Source organism: Oncorhynchus tshawytscha, linkage group LG19 (genome assembly GCF_018296145.1).
Source record: "Oncorhynchus tshawytscha isolate Ot180627B linkage group LG19, Otsh_v2.0, whole genome shotgun sequence".
NCBI lineage: Eukaryota > Metazoa > Chordata > Actinopteri > Salmoniformes > Salmonidae > Oncorhynchus > Oncorhynchus tshawytscha.
The window spans coordinates 16,095,113-16,117,310 of record NC_056447.1 but is presented as its reverse complement, the minus strand read 5'-3'; the positions used below and the strand labels follow the sequence as shown (position 1 = coordinate 16,117,310).

At 40.7% G+C, this 22,198-nt stretch overlaps 1 protein-coding gene across 4 annotated transcripts in view; it reads right to left on the bottom strand.

The window, feature by feature from the left end:
* Window positions 1–7,240: 7,240 nt before the first annotated feature.
* Window positions 7,241–22,198, bottom strand: part of si:ch211-272n13.3 (ankyrin repeat domain-containing protein 26) — a 97,939-nt gene continuing 82,981 nt past the window's right edge. For all 4 annotated transcript variants that reach the window (XM_042301371.1, XM_042301374.1, XM_042301372.1 and 1 more), the window contains 3 exons: window positions 20,349–20,592; window positions 17,335–17,380; window positions 7,241–8,041 (listed from right to left, as the gene is read on the bottom strand). In XM_042301371.1, the coding sequence (XP_042157305.1) occupies window positions 7,884–8,041; window positions 17,335–17,380; window positions 20,349–20,592 (448 nt within the window). In that variant the 3' untranslated portion in view covers window positions 7,241–7,883. The remainder of the gene's footprint in view (window positions 8,042–17,334; window positions 17,381–20,348; window positions 20,593–22,198) is intronic.

The following is a 22,198-nucleotide window of genomic DNA, read 5'->3' as shown; positions in this document are numbered from 1 at the left end:
ACCTAATGCGCATCTCCGCTGCTTTTTCTTGATTATCCTCTGTGGAGTGGCATATACGGCGCAGTCTGAAAAACTGGCTTCTTGGAAGTCCTCTTTTTAATGGCTCAGGATGGAAGCTGTCCCCCTGTAATAGAGTATTTCTGTCCGTTTCTTTTCTATACAGAGTTGTAAACAGGGTTCCATTTGATTTCTCAATCCACATATCGAGGTAATGAACACGTTGAGAGTCACGTTCAATAGTGAATTTGAGATTAGGGTCAATGTAATTGAGTAGTGCCATACAATCTGACAGCTCTTTTTCAGTTCCTTCCCATATGCAAAAAAATGTCGTCAATATATCAATACCACTTCAGGACTTTATTCAAAAATGGATTTTCGTTCTCATTATTAACAAAATCTTCTTCAAAAAGATCCACATAAAGGTTAGCATAACTCGGAGCAAATGTAGAGCCCATCGATGTTCCATTCGTTTGGAGGTAGTATTAATCATCAAACCTAAAATAGCTGTACGTCAAAACATATTCAGCCAGCTCTAGAATTACGTTTTTTGGTTGATATTCATTAGTATCTCTGTCTCCCAAATAGTGTGCTAGTGCTGACAGCCCCCCCACATGGGGAATGCTGGTATATAGACTCTCGACATCTAATGTGACCAAAATACAGTCTTCTTTTAAACCCGTTCCCGCTCTCTCAAACAGAGAATTAGTGAACATAAAAGTTCAATCAGGAGAAACGACAGGGATTATCCAGTCGCAGTACATTTTAATGACCTAAAGCATGACATTTCTAACTTTAGATTTTGTGGCATAAAACTCTGAGTAAAAGAGAATGTTTTGGGGATTTTCACCCTCCAGACATTATTTACTAAAAGGACTTAATGATGAAATGCCTATGTATGTTATGTTGTGAATTTGAACATGAATTATGTCCCTATTTAAGATTACTCTGATTTTTTTCATACAATGTACCCAATGATTAATGAAAACTTGCTATGTTGTGACATTGTGATTTTACAGACGTGTTTAATAAGTCTTATTTATACACTTTTGTAACATTTATGAAATGCATATTGTTTTATTTGGCAGCACTTATTTGTTTGTCCTTTGCCTCCAACCCCTTTCGATGTGTGGAACGGATGTGGGTGGGGCTAGGTCTACACAAGGGTGCTAATTTTTTTTTTTAAATCACAAAAGCTCTGAAGAAGGCCGTGAGGCCGATACGTAAGCTTATTAAATATCAGTGATACTATCAAGAGCAGTGTGCGGTTTCCTTTTTCTTTTGACATGGAAAATTGAGTATGGTACAATATTGTGACAGCACTACTATCAAACCCCCTGGAGCTGACTGCAATGCATTGCTTGTCTGTCATACAATATACAGGAAGATCCACTGATGTGGAGGGAGAAAAAAACAGACTACTGAGGAAGTAAATTATTTTCTGTCATGTTCAGTCCCAGTAAGCATTACATATACTTGAACTGTGTAGGCAGTGCCGGCCATGTCTGAAGCTGTCTATAGCAGACACTATTAATTATGTACAGTAGCACTGCCACATTTTTTTATTTGTAAAAAAGTGTTTAATTAGTCCAGGTTTGACTAATTTGAGGCCACATTATTAATTTACCAACAAGATAGGGGAATGTCTATCAATGTTAAAAAAATATATATATATTTGCACAGTATTGAGGTAGACCAGTTGAAGATGTTAATCAAAACAAAAAAAACAAGTGTGACTTTTGCCTATCGACTTGCTAGCTCGTTATGGGGTCATTGGGTGGGAAATAGATATCTTTTAGTTTTCCCGAAGTCTATTATTGGTTTGACTGGCAAGCGGAGAGAACAGAGTGGCAATCAACAGAACGGCATTATAGAAACAGAATGACCCACTGTGGAAATGATTTGTTTTATGCATGCGTTTATTTTCAAAACAATCTCTCCAACATGTCTTAATCACATTCTGTCTCTATTTGTATGGCTCCCTGTTCTACAACTTGATAATAATGTTTGAAGTTGTGTCTATAAAAGGATGAAAAAAATAATTATAAAGCAGTCAGTCTGTCAGATGTGCCCATCAAACTGTAAAGGAAACAAGTAAATGTAACCAAATTTGAATATAGCAACATCAGAAGATGACAGAGGACTGATCAAAGGAGAGAGACACACGGGATGGAGGCATCATAAACACACTACAGACCCTAATTTTAAGAAGTAGAGGGGAATGCGGTTTTAAAAGTGTATAACATCAAGTTTCAGACATGAATGATTTGTGGTGTGTGTGTTAGGAGTGGGGAGGGTGTAAAATATGTCAAATGAGCTAACGAAAGTTGGGATCACAAATGTGTGTACAATCTATACATGAAAAATGAACAAATGTTTGTAGACTTTTATTCATAAATTTACAGATCTTCTGTAATGTACTGTACAAGGGTTCAGATGGCTATTCTCTTTTTCCTTAAATATATTTTTTTATAGCAACTGTTGACCTTAAAAAAATACTGAAATGTTAATTGTTTTCTCCCATGTAATATTTTTTGTAACTAAGATCAAACAAAAACTAATGTAACGAGGTACTACAAAATATGGGTACCCTGTTTAACTACAGAATATCCTCGTTTGTCTCATTCAAGTATATGTTGTGCATTACAACAACAACAACAAAAAAACAGGACAAAACAGGAAAAAAACATATTGAACCATTACACGGCACATACCAAAAAAAGTGATATCTTGGTAATGTTACTCATGGTACATACAGTGCCTTGCGAAAGTATTCGGCCCCCTTGAACTTTGCGACCTTTTGCCACATTTCAGGCTTCAAACATAACGATATAAAACTGTATTTTTTTGTGAAGAATCAACAACAAGCGGGACACAATCATGAAGTGGAACGACATTTATTGGATATTTCAAACTTTTTTAACAAATCAAAAACTGAAAAATTGGGCGTGCAAAATTATTCAGCCCCTTTACTTTCAGTGCAGCAAACTCTCTCCAGAAGTTCAGTGAGGATCTCTGAATGATCCAATGTTGACCTAAATGACTAATGATGATAAATACAATCCACCTGTGTGTAATCAAGTCTCCGTATAAATGCACCTGTACTGTGATAGTCTCAGAGGTCCGTTAAAAGCGCAGAGAGCATCATGAAGAACAAGGAACACACCAGGCAGGTCCGAGATACTGTTGTGAAGAAGTTTAAAGCCGGATTTGGATACAAAAAGATTTCCCAAGCTTTAAACATCCCAAGGAGCACTGTGCAAGCGATAATATTGAAATGGAAGGAGTATCAGACCACTGCAAATCTACCAAGACCTGGCCGTCCCTCTAAACTTTCAGCTCATACAAGGAGAAGACTGATCAGAGATGCAGCCAAGAGGCCCATGATCACTCTGGATGAACTGCAGAGATCTACAGCTGAGGTGGGAGACTCTGTCCATAGGACAACAATCAGTCGTATATTGCACAAATCTGGCCTTTATGGAAGAGTGGCAAGAAGAAAGCCATTTCTTAAAGATATCCATAAAAAGTGTTGTTTAAAGTTTGCCACAAGCCACCTGGGAGACACACCAAACATGTGGAAGAAGGTGCTCTGGTCAGATGAAACCAAAATGGAACTTTTTGGCAACAATGCAAAACGTTATGTTTGGCGTAAAAGCAACACAGCTCATCACCCTGAACACACCATCCCCACTGTCAAACATGGTGGTGGCAGCATCATGGTTTGGGCCTGCTTTTCTTCAGCAGGGACAGGGAAGATGGTTAAAATTGATGGGAAGATGGATGGAGCCAAATACAGGACCATTCTGGAAGAAAACCTGATGGAGTCTGCAAAAGACCTGAGACTGGGACGGAGATTTGTCTTCCAACAAGACTATGATCCAAAACATAAAGCAAAATCTACAATGGAATGGTTCAAAAATAAACATATCCAGGTGTTAGAATGGTCAAGTCAAAGTCCAGACCTGAATCCAATCGAGAATCTGTGGAAAGAACTGAAAACTGCTGTTCACAAATGCTCTCCATCCAACCTCACTGACCTCGAGCTGTTTTGCAAGGAGGAATGGGAAAAAATGTCAGTCTCTCGATGTGCAAAACTGATAGAGACATACCCCAAGCGACTTACAGCTGTAATCGCAGCAAAAGGTGGCGCTACAAAGTATTAACTTAAGGGGGCTGAATAATTTTGCACGCCCAATTTTTCAGTTTTTGATTTGTTAAAAAAGTTTGAAATATCCAATAAATGTCGTTCCACTTCATGATTGTGTCCCACTTGTTGTTGATTCTTCACAAAAAAATACAGTTTTATATCTTTATGTTTGAAGCCTGAAATGTGGCAAAAGGTCGCAAAGTTCAAGGGGGCCGAATACTTTCGCAAGGCACTGTACATCCAATACTATAAAATATCCAATAAATCAATACCATAAAGTAAATTGCAAACACTTTTCAAGACAATCTGTAAGCAGGAACCTATAGTGTATACACACTGTACTGAAAAGGACTGAACCATAGAAAAAAAACAGATCATACAAGAGTAACAATACTTAAGAACTTATATGTATGTATATATGTGTATGTATACATGTCTATATATACACACACGTCTGCTACTAGCCCATTGAAATGCATTGAATAACAGATTTGTATATGGAAAAAGGTACATTTTCTTTTGAAAGGAAGCTTGTTTTGAAGTGTCTGTCCTACATATAAGATTATTATAATATTTTTCAGCAAATATTTAACCCCTTTTTTTACGCACTAAACTACTTCCATATACTCACCGGACAGTTTATTAGGTACACCCATCTAGTACTGGGTCGGACCGCCCTTTGCCTCCAGAACAGACCGAATTCTTTAGGGTATTCTTCAAAGGGATGGTTGGTCCATGCTGACGCGACGGAATCACGTAGTAGCTGCAGATTGGACGGCGATACATTCATACTGCCAACAGCCTGTTCCATCTCATCTGAAAGATGCTCTATTGGGTTGAGGTCTGGGGACTGAGCCAGGCCACTCAAGTAAACTCTACTCACTCTCATGTTCCATGCAATGTTTTTCCACTCCTCAATTGTCAAGTGGTGTAGAAGGCGTGTCCCCTGGTACTGCTTCTTCTTATTTTTAGCTGATAAGAGTGGAACTCAGTGTGGTCGAATGCTGCAATAGCCCATCCGTGACAAGAATCGACAAGTTGTGTGTTCTGAGATGCCGTTCTGCACACCACTGTTGTACTGCAACGTTATTTGTCTGTTTGTGGTCCACCTGTTAGCTTGCACGATTCTTGCCACTCTACTTCGACCTCTTTCAATTAGCTGTTTTCACCCACAGAGCCCTAGACATTGTAGTGCGTGAAAAGCCCAGGAGGGCAGCCGTTTCTGAGATATTGGATCCGGTGCGCATCGCACCGACGATCATACCACACTCAAAGTCACTTAGGTCACTCATTATGCCAATTTTAGCATTCAATCGAACAGTAACGGAATACCTCAATCCCTGTCCGCCTGCTTAAAATACCAAGCCCTGGCCACGTGACCCACTGTCTGTAGAAGTGATCCATTTTCGTGAACGGGGTAGTGTACCTAATAAACTGTCTGGTGAGTGTACACTTTGATTAATTTTTTAAACTGCTACCGGACGAGTCTTGTGGTACCAGGTGAATCTTCGGGCGAGTCTTGTGAGGTATGTGGGCATCTCAGAGCAAATCATGTATGTTTTCGTTAGAGTCTCATCTTTCCATAGAGGGGTCATAATAGGGATGTCTCATGGTTTGACAAAGACAGCTGTAGCGCTGCCATCTTTCACCGTAGATGATGAAGGCTGACATCAGTGAATGTGTTGGATTGAGACGTAGCCCATGCAAAAAAACATATCTCTTGCTTAGAGATTTTTATGTAGATGTTTAGATTATATGTCCAAGGGGGCGCGGACATTGTCTCCAGGAGGTTAATAACAAATATGTAAAAAAATATGGCTTTGAAAAAAAAAATATGATTAAAAAAATATGCCATCTTTCTCGTGTATACAGTACATTCCGAAAGTATTCAGACCACTTGACTAACATTTTGTTAGGTTATAGCCTTCTAAAATGGATTAAATAAAACATCTCAATCTACACACAATACCCCATAATGACAAAGCGAAAACAAGTTGAGAAATGTTTGCAAATGTATGAAAAATAAAAAAACTGAAATACCTTATTTACGTAAGTATTCAGACCCTTTGCTATGAGACTCGAAATTGAGCTCAGGTGCATCCTGTTTCCATTGACCATCCTTGAGATGATTCTACAACTTGATTGGAGTCCACCTGTGGTAAATTAAATTGATTGGACATGATTTGTAAAAGGCACACACCTGTCTATATAAGTCCCACAGTTGACAGTGCATGTCAGAGCAAAAAACAAGTCATGAGGTCGCATTGTCAGTTGAGCTCCGAGGCAGGATTGTGTCAAGGCACAGATCTGGGGAAGGTTACCAAAACATTTCTGCAGCATTGACCAAGCCCAAGAACACAGTGACCTCCATCATTCTTAAATGGAAGAAGTTTGAAACCACCAAGGCTCTTCCTAGAGCTGGCCAAATTGAGGAATCAGGCGAGAAGGGCCTTGGTCAGGGAGGTGACCAAGAACCTGATGGTCACTCTGACAGTGTTCCTCTGTGGAGATAGGAAAATCTTCCAGAAGGACAACCATCTTTGCAGCGCTCCACCAATCAGGTTTTTAATGGTAGAGTGGCCAGACGGAAGCCACTCCTCAGAAAAAGGCACATGACAGCCCGCTTGGAGTTTGCCGAAAGGCACTGAAAGGAAACAAGAATATCTAGTTTGATGAAACCAAGATTGAAATCGTTGGCCTGAATACCAAGTGTCATGTCTGGAGGAAACCTGGCAACATCCCTATGGTGAAGCATGGTGGTGGCAGCATCATGCAGTGGGGATGTTTTTCAGCGGCAGGGACTGGTAGACTAGTCAGGATCGAGGGAAAGACGAATGGAGCAAAGTGCAGCGAGATCCTTGATGAAAAACTGTTCCAGAGCGCTCAGGACTTCAGACTGGGGCGAAGGTTCACCTTCCAACAGTACAACGACAACGCAGGACTGGCTTCGGGACAATTCTCTAGATATATCCTTGAGTGGCCCAGCAAGAGCCCGGACTAGAAACCCGATCTAACATCTCTGGAGAAACCTGAAAATAGCTGTGCAGCGACACTCCCCATCCAATCTGACAGAGCTTCAGAGGTTCTGCAGAGAAGAATGGAAGAAACTCCCCAAATACAGGTATGTCAAGCTTGTAGCGTTTGAGGCCATAAGTACTGACTAAAGGGTCTGAATACTTATGTAAATGTGAAATTTCAGTTTTACATTTTTAATACATATGCAAACATATCTAAAAAACTGTTGTTGGTTTGTCATGGGGCATTGTGTGTAGATTGATGGGGGGGAAATCGATGTAATCCATTTTAGAATAAGCCTGTAATTTAACAAAATGTAGAAAAAGTCAAGGGGTCTGAATACTTTTCGAATGCACTGTAAGTGCAATGTGCATCACGTCTGTTTCCTTTCTTAAAAGACGTAGAATAAAGAGTAAACATTTTTGGGGGGGAATGTGTTATAGTGGAGTGGCTTTACCCTTTAGTGTTTTTCTCAATGTGCATGTTCTTTTTATATAAGCTTGCATTGATGTGGCCCAGGGTGATGTTCATTGGAGCACCAAACGGTTGAAAACAGAATGAAACGGAAGGAATACCTGGACTTAAAAACGTCATTTTTTGCCTTCCATTGCAAAACGTTTCCCATCGCGTGCCCTAATAAACACCACCCAGGTCATGGTAAAGTGGACAGTTGTGGCTCCCTTTGGGTAGCCCAGTGCTGCCTGGCCCTGCTATGGGTTGGTCAAATCATATAGTTTTTCTTAAGAACTTCCAGGTACTGCTGTGTGGCCCTGCTGACCGGGTCCTCCACCACACCGAGACCCCAACCCAGGCTAGTAGGGGAGCCCGAGGCAGAGCCCACCGGAGACATCCGGGCAGAGCACTCAAGCTCTGCTGTCGCTGAAGAGAGAGAAGGCAGTGAGGGGAGAGAGAGAGACAAGGAGAGAAAGAAATTATTAAAGGTAATGAAATGTCAAAATCATGTTTTTCATGGAATTGGATGATATTTGGATGAAACCAGATCAAAGTATGAAAATTGACTGTTTCTACATGACTAAAGTTTGATCATAAAGTTACTGGTCCCCTCCCCCATGTCAAACACTTGGATTCAGGAGTCGGGATTATTAAGGGGATAGAGTGGCATCACCCTAATGCTTGTTTAAATGCACCAACGGTAACATCATAGTCTATTACCTAATTTAAATAAAGATGTAACCAACATCGAAGGTGTGTTTTCAGAGGGGCGTGGTTTATAAAGCTAGATACAGTTGAAGTCGGAAGTTGACATACACTTAGGTTGGAGTCATTAAAACTCGTTTTCAACCACTCCACAAATTTCTTGTTAACAAACTATATTTTTGGCATGTCGGTTAGGACATCTACCTTGTCCATGACAAGTAATTTTTCCAACAATCGCTAACAGATTATTTCACATAAAATTCACTGTATCACAATTACAGTGGGTCAGAAGTTTACATACACTATGTTGACTGTGCCTTTAAACAGCTTGGAAAATTCCAGAAAATGGCATGGCTTTAGAAGCTTCTGATAAATGATGTCAATTAGCCTGAGTCAATTGGAGGTGTACCTGTGGATGTGTTTCAAGGCCTACCTTCAAACTCAGTGCCTCTTTGCTTGACATCATGGGAAAAATCAAAAGAAATCAGCCAAGACCTCATAAAAAAAATGTAGACCTCCACAAGTCTGGGTCATCCTTGGGTGCAATTTCCAAACGCCCGAAGGTACCATGTTCATCTGTACAAACAATAGTAAGTATAAACACCATGGGACCACGCAGCCGTCATACCGCTCAGGAAGGAGACTCGTTCTGTTTCCTTGAGATGTACTTTGGTGTGAAAAGTTCAAATCAATCCCAGAAAAACAGAAAATGACCTTGTGAAGATGTTGGACCACCTAAAAGGCCGCTCAGCAAGGAAGAAGCCACTGTTCCAAAACCGATATAAAAAAAGCCAGACTACGGTTTGCAACTGCACATGGGGACAAAGACTGTACTTTTTGGAGAAATGTCCTCTGGGCTGATGAAACAAAAATAGAACTGTTTGGCCATAATGACCATCGTTATGTTTGGAGGAAAAAGGGGAAGGCTTGCAAACCGAAGAACACCATCCCAACCATGAAACACGGGGGTGGACGCGTTCTGTCTCTTGGAGATGAACGTTCTCTGGTGCGAAAAGTGCAAATCAATCCAAGAACAGCAACGGCATCATGTGGGGGTGCTTTGCTGCAGGAGGGACTGGTGCACTTCACAAAATAGATGGCAACATGAGGGAGGAAAATTATGTGGATATATTGAAGCAACATCTCAAGACATCAGTCAGGAAGTTAAAGCTTGGTCACAAATGGGTCTTCCAAATGGACAATGACCCCAAGCATACTTCCAAAGTTGTGGCAAAATGGCTTAAGAACAACAAAGTCAAGCCCTGACCTCAGTCCTATAGAAAATTTGTGGGCAGAACTGAAAAAGCGTGCACGAGCAAGGCGGCCTACAAACCTGACTCAGGTACACCATCTCTTTCAGGAGGAATGGGCCAAAATTCACCCAACTTATTGTGGGAAGCTTGTGGAAGGCTAACCGAAACATTTGACACAAGTTAAACAATTAAGGCAATGCTACCAAATACTAATTGAGTGTATGTAAACTTCTGACCCACTGTGAATGTGAAGAAAGAACAAAGCTGAAATAAATAATTCTCCACTATTCTTCTGACATTTCACATTCTTAAAATAAAGTGGTGATCCTAACTGACCTAAAACAGGGAATTTTACAAGGATTAAATGTCAGGAATTGTGAAAAACTGAGTTTAAATGTATTTGTGTATGTATGCATGTAAACTTCCGACTTTAGCTGTAGCTACTCTACTGGTGCCAAAATTTTACTGTAGGGACTCAGCAAATATAATTAAATAGTATTAGTCAAAGGTTTGGACACACCTTCTTATTCAAGAGTTTTTCTTTATTTTACATTGTAGAATAATAATGAAGACATAAAACAAAACGAAATAACACACATGGAGTCATGTAGAAACCAAAAAAGTGTTAAACAAATCCAAATATATTTTATATTTGAGATTCTTCGAAGTTGCCACCCTTTGCCTTGATGACATGTTTGCACACTCTTGGCCTTCTCTCAACCAGCTTCATAAGATAGTCATCTTGTGTTCCAAGATGGCATAGCAGTCGGACGTCTGTTATTGTCGTCCCGTCCCGTGTATATATCGTTTTCTTCCAAAATATTTTGCATATATTTTTTATATTTTTGATCTCAATTTCCATCTACGGACTGAACATACTCTCCGGCAACCCGCCTCACCCAATTTGGTACGGATCTACTAGCTAGTAGTCAGTTAGCCACTGCTAGCGGTCATCACCGTTAACTCGGACATCAGCCAGCCTCAGCCCGTCAATTCCTGCCAGTCTGCAAAGCGCAATATCAACCTAGAGCATATCAGACTGATTTTCTCTACCACATCTCCGGATTCATATTGCAAGCTCTGAACCTTAACACCGGGTCATCGCAGCTAGCAAGCTACTCCTGGCTAACGCCTTTGTCCTGAAGCATACACCAGTTAGCCTGGAGCTAGCCTCAAGCTAGACCCATCTCCCAGATAGCTGAAGAGATTCCATCAGACAATTCCTGGGCTACAATACCGCTCTTGCCAATTGGCCTGGAATCTTTACTGCCGACACGATCCATCATGACTCGTCTGCCGACGTAACCGTCCGAGGGCGTTTCTACAGGCTCTTCCGTTGCGACGTCCCCCGCAGGCCCATCTGCTAGCCCCAGCCTGTTAGCTGTCTGAATCGCTGTGTCTCCAGCTCGCCTAGCTACTCACTGGACCCTATGATCAATCGGCTACACACGCCTCTCCTTAATGTCAATATGCCTTGTCTACCTGGCTTAGGAAGGCCACCAAAAATCCTGACATTTCCATCCCTAACTATAACATTTTACATCAAGATAGAACTGCCAATGGGAGTGGAATTGCAATCTACAGCAGAGATAACCTGCAGAATTCTGTCATATTATCCAGGTCTGTGCCCAAAAAATTCAAGCTTCTACTTTTAAAAATACACCTTTCCAGAAACAAGTCGCTCACCGTTGCCGCTGGTTAAAACCCTTTTGGGATGCAATCCCGTTAACGGGATGATATGACAACAGCCAGTGAAAGTGCAGGGCGCAAATTCAAAACAACAGAAATCTCATAATTAAAATTCCTCAAACATACATGTATCTCATACCGTTTTAAAGGTAGTCTTGTTGTTAATCCCACCACAGTGTCCGATTTCAAATAGGCTTTATGGCGAAAGCAGCACAAACGATTATGTTCAGTCACCACCAAGCCACAGAAAAACACAGCCATTTTCCCAGCCAAAGAGAGGAGTCACAAAAAGCACAAATAGAGATAAAATGAATCTCTAACCTTTGATGATCTTCATCAGATGACACTCATAGGACTTCATGTTACACAATACATGAATGTTTTGTTTGATAAAGTTCATATTTATATCAAAAAATCAGAATTTACATTGGCGCGTTACATTCACTAGTTCCAAAAACATCCAGTGATTTTGCATTGCCACATTCAACAGAAATACTCATCATAAATGTAGATGATAATACAAGTTATACACATGGAATTCTAGATCTGTCCTTAATGCAACCGCTGTCAGATTTTTAAAAAACTTTACAGAAAAAGCAAACCATGCAATAATCTGAGACAGCGCTCAGAACAATCAAGTGAAAATAGTCGCCATGTTGTAGTCAACATAAACCATAAATTACATGCTAAATATTCCCTTACCTTTGATGATTTTCATCAGAATGCACTCCCAGGAATCCCAGGTCCACAATAAATGCTTGATTTGTTCGATAATGTCCGTTATTTATGTCCAATTAGCTACTTTTGTTAGCGCATTTGGTATACATATCCAAACGCTTGTTCTGGTCAGCGTTACGTCGGGCAAAAACTTCAAAAAGTTATATTACAGGTCGAAGAAACAATCATTAGAATGTTTTATCATTAATCTTCAATAAAGTTCCAACCAGAGTATTCCTTTGTGTCTTGAGGAGCCATGGAACGCAGGTAGCTATCATGTGAAATGCGCATGACCAGGAAATGGCTGACTGGCAGACACCTGATTCATTCTGCTGTCATTCAGTCCCATAACACAATAGAAGCTTCATTCAAATTTCTATAGATGGTTGACATCTAGTGGAAGCCCTAGGAAGTGCAACTTCATTAACTTCTTGCGTCGAGCAATCCCGTATCCGGGAGCGTAATCATAGCCTCAAGCTCATTACCATAACGCAACGTTACCTATTCATGAAAATCGCAAATGAAATGAAATAAATATATTGGCTCACAAGCTTAGTCTTTTGTTAACAACACTGTCATCTCAGATTTTCAAAATATGCTTTTCAACCATAGCTACACAAGCATTTGTGTAAGAGTATTGATAGCTAGCATAGCATTAAGCCTAGCATTCAGCAGGCAACATTTTCACAAAAACAAGAAAAGCATTCAAATAAAATAATTTACCTTTGAAGAACTTTGGATGTTTTCAATGAGGAGACTCTCAGTTAGATAGCAAATGTTCAGTTTTTCCAAAAATATTATTTGTGTAGGAAAAATCGCTCCGTTTTGTTCATCACGTTTGGCTAAGAAAACCCCCCGAAAATTCAGTCATTACAACGCCAAACTTTTTCCCAAATTAACTTCATAATATTGACAGAAACATGGCAAACGTTGTTTAGAATCAATCCTCAAGGTGTTTTTCACATATCTATTCGATGATAAATCATTCGTGGCAGTTTGGTTTCTCCTCTGAACCAAATGGAAAAATGCACGCAGCTGGAGATTACCCAATAATTTCGACGGAGCACACCAAGCGGGCACCTGGTAAATGTAGTCTCTTATGGTCAATCTTCCAATGATATGCCTACAAATACGTCACAATGCTGCAGACACCTTGGGGAAACGACAGAAAGTGTAGGCTCATTTCTGGCGCATTCACAGCCATATAAGGAGACATTGGAACACAGAGCCTTCAAAATCTGGGGCATTTCCTGTTTGAAATTTCATCTTGGTTTCGCCTGTAGCATCAGTTCTGTGGCACTCACAGACAATGTCAGAGTGTTTTCTTTCCAAAGCTGTCAATTATATGCATAGTCGAGCATCTTTTCGTGACAAAATATCTTGTTTAAACAGGAACGTATTTTTATCCAAAAATTAAAAGAGCGCCCCCTATATCGAAGTTAATATCCCAAGGGGATTTCAATTGGAACTGTGTTGAATACATACCAACCTCAGATTTCTCACTTTCTGTTTTGATTTCTCAGGTTTTTGCCTGCCATATGATTTCGCTTATACTCACAGACATCATTCAAACAGTTTTAGAAACTTCAGAGTGTTTTCTATCCAATACTAATTATAATATGCATATATAGCAACTGAGACTGAGTAGCAGGCCGTTTACTTTGGGCACCTTATTCAACCAAGCTACTCAATGCTGCCCCCCAGCCATAATACGTTTTAAAGACCCCTTCAACCCCCGGCTGTGCCCTGGACACCATATGTGAATTGATCACCCCCCATCTATCTTCAGAGTTCGTACTGTTAGGTGACCTAAACTGGAACATGCTTTTAACACCCCGGCCGTCCTACAATCTAAGCTAGATGCCCTTAATCTCACACAAACTATCAAGGAATCTACTAGGTACAACCCAGAATCCGTAACCATGGGCACACTCTTAGATATCATCCTGACCAACTTGCCCTCTAAATATTCCTCTGTCTTCAACCAGGATCTCAGCGATCACTGCCTCATTGCCTGTGTGCGTAATGAGTCCATGGTCAAACGACCACCCCTCATCACTGTCTAACGCTCCCTTAAACACTTCAGCGAGCAGGCCTTTCCAATCGACTTGGTTCCGGTATCTTGGGAGGATATCGACCTTCTCGTCAGTAGAAGATGCCTGGTTGCTCTCCAAAGGGTTTTCCTCACCATCTTAAATAAGCATGCCCCATTCAAAAAATGTAGAACTAAGAACAGATAAAGCGCTTGGTTCACCCCAGACTTGACTGCCCTTGGCCAGCACAAAAACATCTTGTGGCGTTCTGCATTAGCATCGAATTGCCCCCGCGATATGCAACTTTTCAGGGAAGTCAGGAACCAATATACTTAGTCAGTTAGGAAAGCTAAGGCTAGCATTTTCAGACAGAAATTTGCATCCTGTAGCACTAATTCCCCAAAATTTCCGAACACTAAAGTCCATGGAGAATAAAAGCATCTCCTCCCAGCTGCCCACTGCTCTGAGGACTTATAGATCCAGCAAACTGGATGTAGTCTATCACAGTGCCATCCGTTTTGTCACCAAAGCCTCATACTACCCACCACTGCGACCTGTTTGCTCTCGTTGGCTGGCCCTCACTACATAGTAGTCGCCAAACCCACTGGCTCCAGGTCATTTTTAAGTCTTTGCTAGGTAAAGCCCCACCTTCTCAGCTCACCATAGCAACACCCACCCGTTGCACACGCTCCAGCAGGTATATTTCACTGATCATGCCCAAAGCCAACACTCACTTTGGCCGCCTTTCCTTCCAGTTCTCTGCTGCCAATGACTGGAATGAATTGCAAAAATCACTGAAGCTGGAGTCTTATATCTCCCTCTCTAACTTTAAGCATCAGCTGTCAAAGCAGCTTACTGATCACTGTACCTGGACACAGCCAATCTGAAAATAGCACACCCAACTAACTCATCCCCAAATGATTACGTACCCTCTTGCACCCCAGTATCTCTACTTGCACATCATCATCTGCACATCGATCACTCCAGTGTTAATGCTAAATTGTAATTAACTCGCCTCTATGGCCTATTTATTGCCTTACCTCCCTACTTTTCTACATTTGCACACACCGTACATAGATTTATCTATTGTGTTATTGACTGTACGTTTGTTTATGTGTAACTCTGTGTTGTTGTTTTTGTTGCACTGCCTTGATTCATCTTGGCCAGGTCGCAGTTGTAAATGAGAACTTGTTCTCTACTGGCCTACCTGGTTAAATAAATATAAAATAAAATAAAATGTGGAATGCATTTCAATTGCTAAAAGTTATTTTTGTGGACTTGATCTCCTTCTTAATGAGCCAATCAGATGTGTTGTGACAAGGTAGGGGTGGTATACAGAAGATGGTCTTTTACCAAATAGGGCTAAGTCCATATTATGGCAAGAACAGCTCAACTAAGCAAAGAGAAACGACAGTCCATTACTTTAAGACATGAAGGTCAGTCAATCCTGAAGGACACCAATAAGAAGAAGAGACTTGTTTGGGCCAAGAAACACGAGCAATGGACATAAGACTGGTGGAAATCTGTCCTTCGGTCTGATGAGTCCAAATTTGAGATTTATTGTTTTTGAACGGATGTTCTCTGCATGTGTGGTTCCCACCGTGAAGCATGGAGGAGGAGTTGTGATGGTGTGGGTGTGCTTTGCTGGGGACACGGTCAGTGATTGATTAAGAATTCAAGGCATTCTGCAGCGATACGCCATCCCATCTGGTTTGCGCTTAGTGGGACAATCATTCATTTTTCAACAGGACAATTACAACACACCTACAGGCTGTGCAAGGGCTATTTGACCAAGAAGGAGAGTGATGGAGTGCTTCATCAGATGACCTGGCCTCCACAATCACCAGACCTCAACCCAATTGAGATGATTTGGGATGAGTGGGACAGCAGAGTGAAGGAAAAGCAGCCAACAAGTGCTCAGTATATGTGGGAACTCCTTCAAGACTGTTGGAAAAGCATTCCGGATGAAGCTGGTTGAGAGAATGCCAAGAGTGTGCAAAGGGGTCATCAAGGCAAAGGGTGGCTAGTTTGAAGAATCTCAATTATAAAATATATTTTGATTTGTTTAACACTTTTTTGGTTACTACATGATTCCATGTGTGTTATTTCATAGTTTTGATGTCTTCACTATTATTATACAATGTAGAATAATGAAATGACCCTAGAATGAGTAGGTGTGTCCCAACTGTTGACTGGTACTGTATGTTTCCCCTTTCATCTGTGTCGGGTGTTAGCTAGTTACTGGCTTGGTAGTTATTCAGCCAGCATAGAACAAAAGGTGTGTGTGGGGGGGGGGGTCGTTCAGTTGTCATGTCGACACATCTGTCAGTGTTGCTGTGAACCGCATTACAATAGACATGCCAAACGGGAGACGTATAAACAAATTGACATCAATAACCACATTTTCATCCACAGTTTTTATGCAAGTACAAAAAAATATCACGACAGCGGTGATAGAAACAGGCAGTTTCGGTGCAATTTTAAAAATGCAGACAGATAATTTGTTCGTTCGACATGGTGGGATCTTTGTGTCAGTAAAACGTATAATGCAAGAAATGGAGGTGGAAACGCCGAATATGTGCAGACATTGATATAATAACCATCATATCGAAGTCAACTTGGAGTCACGCAATGACATGCTGTCTGTGATCCTTCCACTACGACTCGGGAATCCATGTCGTTTAAATTAGGCTACAGATCAAATAAAATATGATGAACTTCACAGGGTGGTGAAAGTGGCACCAAACGGAGCTTGATGCTCATTTCCAATAAATGTTTTAGGGTCTTATTCTGGTGACATGATGATCAATGCTTTACTGCCATTTTGACAAATAAAAACATTATTGCTCTTTACCACAATCCACCCGCAGATCCTACACACACCGTATCTGCGAGCTGTTGTCCAGCATAGGCACATTTTCTTTTAATGTGGATTTTTGCATGAAACTCTGTTGCCAATTGGATTGAAACAATATCAATGCTGTTTGAGTTTGAGTTGCTTAGTGTATCACCAAATTGGCTCCCCGCCCACTAAGCCAGTCTTTGCAAACTTCCTGGCATTTAGCCATGAGAGAATGTACTTGATATTTATAGGTGATGTTTTAGTCACTCAAAAGGCTATTTTACATGGGAATCAGAATGACTGTTCGGGAACTTTAAATTCTAAGCTAGTGTGTAAAATATATATTTTTTGCAATAATCTGGACTTGTTCTTCTAGTATTAGAATTTAAAAACAAATACATAATTTCCAGATCTGAAAATACAACCCTGTTATTTTGTGTTATGATATGAACTTAATTAAGTCCCTGCATAAACACTTACCATGGTCCAACTCCTTTGATATGTTTCTCTCCAATTCATTCTGCATCTAGAAAAGAAGAGGAAGCATATTCTGAGATATTGTGGTATACCCAAAATCTTTATCACTGCTGTGGGCTTATAAACAAGAAACAAGTTCACATTTTTTAATAATAATGGATATCCTTATAAAACAAAAATAACTTGTACCATCTGAAAAGTAGAAGACCACTTTCCATAAAAAGAGGGAAATTGCCCGCTTTACTTGTTGGTATTAAATCCACTTAACATAAGCTAATGTTGGTAAATTGTGTTTGATGAAAAAAGGCATACAGAACTGCATGAGAAAAAGCACTGCAATTTATCAACACAACAGAGCATGCAAGCAAAGCTCTGCTTCAGCCTAAATGGAAACCGAATGTTGTTTCTATAGTGATTGAATTACGCCAACTGAACAGTGTTCACTGTTAGATTCTATTACTGGGATGTCAGTGGCAGTCGGTGACTTTTAAGATGAGGGAAGATGATAATTGTTTTTATGAGCATGGCCTTATTTCTATTGCAACATATTGGATGACTGTCACTCATATTCCATTCACCAAGCTCGATGTAACATCGATAGGTTTAGGCTATGAACATGATACTGATATTTTCAGTTTAAGAAAGGATTTTCAACAGAATCGGAGGAATTAATACACCCCTGATTACACACAAACAGTTTTCATAGCAGCCACATACAAAGAGCATGATCATTTTGCCGTTGTGTAATTCCTTCTCGCATCTAAGCGCTCTCCTCCTTTTACCTTTTCCATTCGCTTTTGGACTTCAGTACACAACCCATCAGCTGTGACCAGGAAAAAAATACTTTCCAAGCCAAAACATATAAGCTAACGTCATAGTCAACATAGCTACTAGAACTAACACGTTAGTAAACCCGCTACAATCACATAGTAGTGTACTGCAGTTTTGCAGTTGCAACAGCGGGCCCCGGTGGCAAGAAATTAATACAACCAAAACCTTAACTTGTAAGAGTTCCAGTGTTGGATAGCCATAGCCACCTAGCTAAGATAGCATCCCTCTCTATTTGATACAGGTGGTTGAATAAGCTAAACTAGCTAGCTGCATTTGCTAGCTAAGTGAGATATTTTTTTAGAACTAAATATAGCTAGCTCTCTCACCCTCTTGCTTCTACAATTTTAAAGAAATGTATTGCTGTGCTAACTAGCTGTAGCTTATGCTTTCAGTACTAGATTCATTCTCCGATCCTTTGATTGGGTGGACAACATGTCAGTTCATGCTGCAAGAGCTCTGATAGGTTGGCAGACATCCTCCGGAAGTTGTCATAATTACTGTGTAAGTCTATGGAAGGGGGTTAGGACCATGAGCCTCATGGGTTTTGTAATGAAGTCAATGTATCCAGATGACGGAGGCTTGGTGTCCTTCAGCTACACCATGGTGCTACCCTACAGAGTGCTGTTGAGGCTACTGTAGACTTTAATTGTGCAACAGTGTGTTTTAATCAATTATTTGGTGACATGAATATATTTAGTATAGTTTTATATAAAAATGATAACTAATATTTCACTATTTTATAAAAAGTCTCTGAGGAGCCTCTCGTTAGATAATTTCAACAAGCACAACACCTCAGCAAGACAATACAGTAGCTGCATTTGCTGCAGTTTTATTTAACAGATACAGAACACATTGTATTTCATTTAAATCTAGTCAATTGTTTCTGAAACATTTGTGTGCAAATGAATGATATCCCAAACCATCAAATCGTTACTAAAGAATAGTAGTTTTGACATCTGTGACAACTGGCCTGCGTTGAGTGGGACAACGCTGTGGGAGGTTCAGATTTAAAATATAGGCCTATAATGTAGAGCAGAGTCTCCAACCCTGTTCCTTGAGAGCTACCATCCTGTAGGTTTTAGCTCCTGATTCTAATAAATAAGCTGAATCAGGTTAGTTGCAACTGGGGTTGGAGCAAAACCTACAGGAGCATAGCTCTCCAGGATTGAGAGCCCTGATGTAAAGCAACCATGCCTCTCTGACATGTAGAATAAGGATACACCTGGTCTATACATGCCATTTCTGTGTAACGTTTGCCAAACTGAACGTGACCCTGTATTACTTGATTGGACCCTGGTGCAGCTGCAATGGGTAGCCCTAAAGCTAACTGATCTAGCACTGGGTGCATACACTGTCACCCACCCGGTGCCCCAGATTTTTGACCATTCTATTTCTCATAGAGAAATCTCTACCCACCTGGGGCACTGGCCAAGCTAAAACAAATTCACCCGCTCTCACATGCTGTGAAACCACGGTTGTGTGTGGAGTGTTGCAAGCGTGGGCAAATGGGAAGGTGAGGGGAGAGGCCCAATATGAGGGGGAGAGGGGAGGGTCAGAGGAGAGTGAAGCAGCAGCATGAGCTAACACACACCTACACACCTGGTCATGAGTCTGGCTGAAGAGAGGAGAGATGAGAGACAGACTTTTGAGCTAGAAGCTGAAGGATTGAGAAATAGAGAGGTTAGGCACAAAGTCCCACTATAAGAAAACTCTAAAAGAATAGGAAGGAAAGATGGCAAGAGAAGAATAGAGGTGATACAGGATGGACATTTAGTCACATATAGGTCTAGTGAGAAAAGGAAGAAAGACAGCATTTGGAAAAAAATGTAAGCAAAGCATTAGAACAGTTTTGTCATTCAGCTTCATTTAACGACAGACACGTATACCTTTTTTAAATTACAATGTAACTACACTGCATGTTACATAAAAACAACATAAAAAGTACACTGCTAACTCACAATTATGACACCATGGAGATGGGATATGTTACAAAAATGGTCAAAAGTAAACCAAGGCAACCTGAATGCATGGAAACCCAATGCAACATCCCCGCAAGTCAAAAAGGTTAGTTAAGTTAAGTCAAAAATATACTAAATCTCCAAAAACGTGAACTATCCCTCTAAGCAATGTGGAGCACAGTCCCTGTATATTTGCTATTGCCATTCAAAATCCAGTCAGCCTGTTACCTTAGCCAGGTAAGCCTCCACCCTGCTGCTCTGACCCCCATCCCCCAGGGGGCTAAGGAGAGGCCCTCCCAGGCTCCTGTTGAGGGGCCCCAGCGTTGCCCCGTAGGCCCCCACCGACCCCAGGGAGCCCATGTCCAGAGGCCCGCCCAGGCTGCCATTGACAATGCTGCTGGCTATCAGGGACTTGCTGCGGTGGCGCTCGCTCATCAGCTTGGTGTTGGCCTCCGCCAGCCGCTCATTGGACCTGGGAGGGATGACGCAGAGAAGCACCATGACTGGGGGTTCAGCTTTCAGATTTGGGGTTGCAAAATTCCGGAAATGTTCCCAAAATTCCCAGGTTTTTCAGAAATCCTGGTCGGAGGATTCCTGCGAATCTGGAGGAAAACCTTCAACCGGGATTTCCCCAAAAAACTGTAATTTGGGGAAAGTTTGTGGAATACAGTACAACCTCAGAGACAAAACTGTGTTTTCGCAGCGTGTCAGAGGGTGAGTAACAAACTGACAGGTCAACCAAATAGGCAGTTCAACCCGGGACATTAAGCCTATTCAGTGCAACAACAACAAAAAACTTCGGAAACACTTTACTGTAGGTGTCCTTATGCACGTGTTTATAAAGCCTTTATAACATCTATATAACACATAAGAGGGGTGTGCAAACGTTTTGGCTTGAGGGCCACATTGGGATTTAGAAAATCAATGGAGGGCTGTACAGATACTTTTTTTTACTGATCTCTTTGTCAAAAAAATGGCATCTAGTTTTAGACGTTCATGAGTTTTAACCCATAATGATCATTTCAGTCTTTCGGACAAGTAGGAGAGATTTTTTACTTTTCCAAAATCTCACCTCACTTGTCCAAAAATACAAAATGTTTTGTAACAGCATTTTTACATCAATGTAGGATGCAAGGAACCACTTTACAAAATGAAATGCATTACTATCTTTAAAAAAAAAACATAATCAGACAAAAATGTAGGCTACACCATGGCTATTAGATTAAGGCTCCCCTGGAGAACAATTGGCAGCCTACAAAAAATAGCAACATTTAAATTACAACCTCGAAATTAAGGGCGTCCTGCTATCGATCGGGCGATACAAAGTATGTCTACGGTTCAAAACAGACTCTGGGACAGTTCTGGAAGAACAGATCCAAAATTCATACAACCACTGCACATTAAAATATTTAAGAAAAGCAATAAGCTGATGAAACAGATCAGACCCTTTATCTTAAAATATTGAAGTTTTATTTATTTATATTATCAGCTCAATAAAGCACACATGGGTGTAGGCTAGGATTAAGCCTTTGGCAGCAGTACAAAAAAAGAACATTGATTTGAAAACCAATAGATGAGAAAAATGCTAGTTTCAAAGGCATATTAAGTATTTCTAAAATAATTCCCTCAACATGCGGTGCATTCGGAAAGTATTCAGACCCCTTGACTTTTTACACATTTTGTTAAGATACAGCCTTATTCTACAATGGAGTGGAAATGAAGCAGACCAAACCATTATCAATTTCTAATGGTCCAATGAAGATTGATGCAGGGGTGTGGATAGGCTCACTTGAACAACCTATTTTAGGCCTTGCAGTTGTTATGCAACATCTCTAAAGGAAAGTTGACGTGGCAAATTTGACAACTGCAGGGATCTACAGTTCAGAACCATCCTATTGAGACTACGAAGAACAATGAGTGTGGGACTTTGGATATGGAACCAGTGTGCTTGACAGGTGTTGCCCCACCTTGCACAAGACAATATCCTATTAGCAAGGAAGCTATGGCCGCTACTAAGTTAGTGATTAAAGATCTATGGGACATGGGTATAGTTGAAAAGACACATTCTGCCGACATGC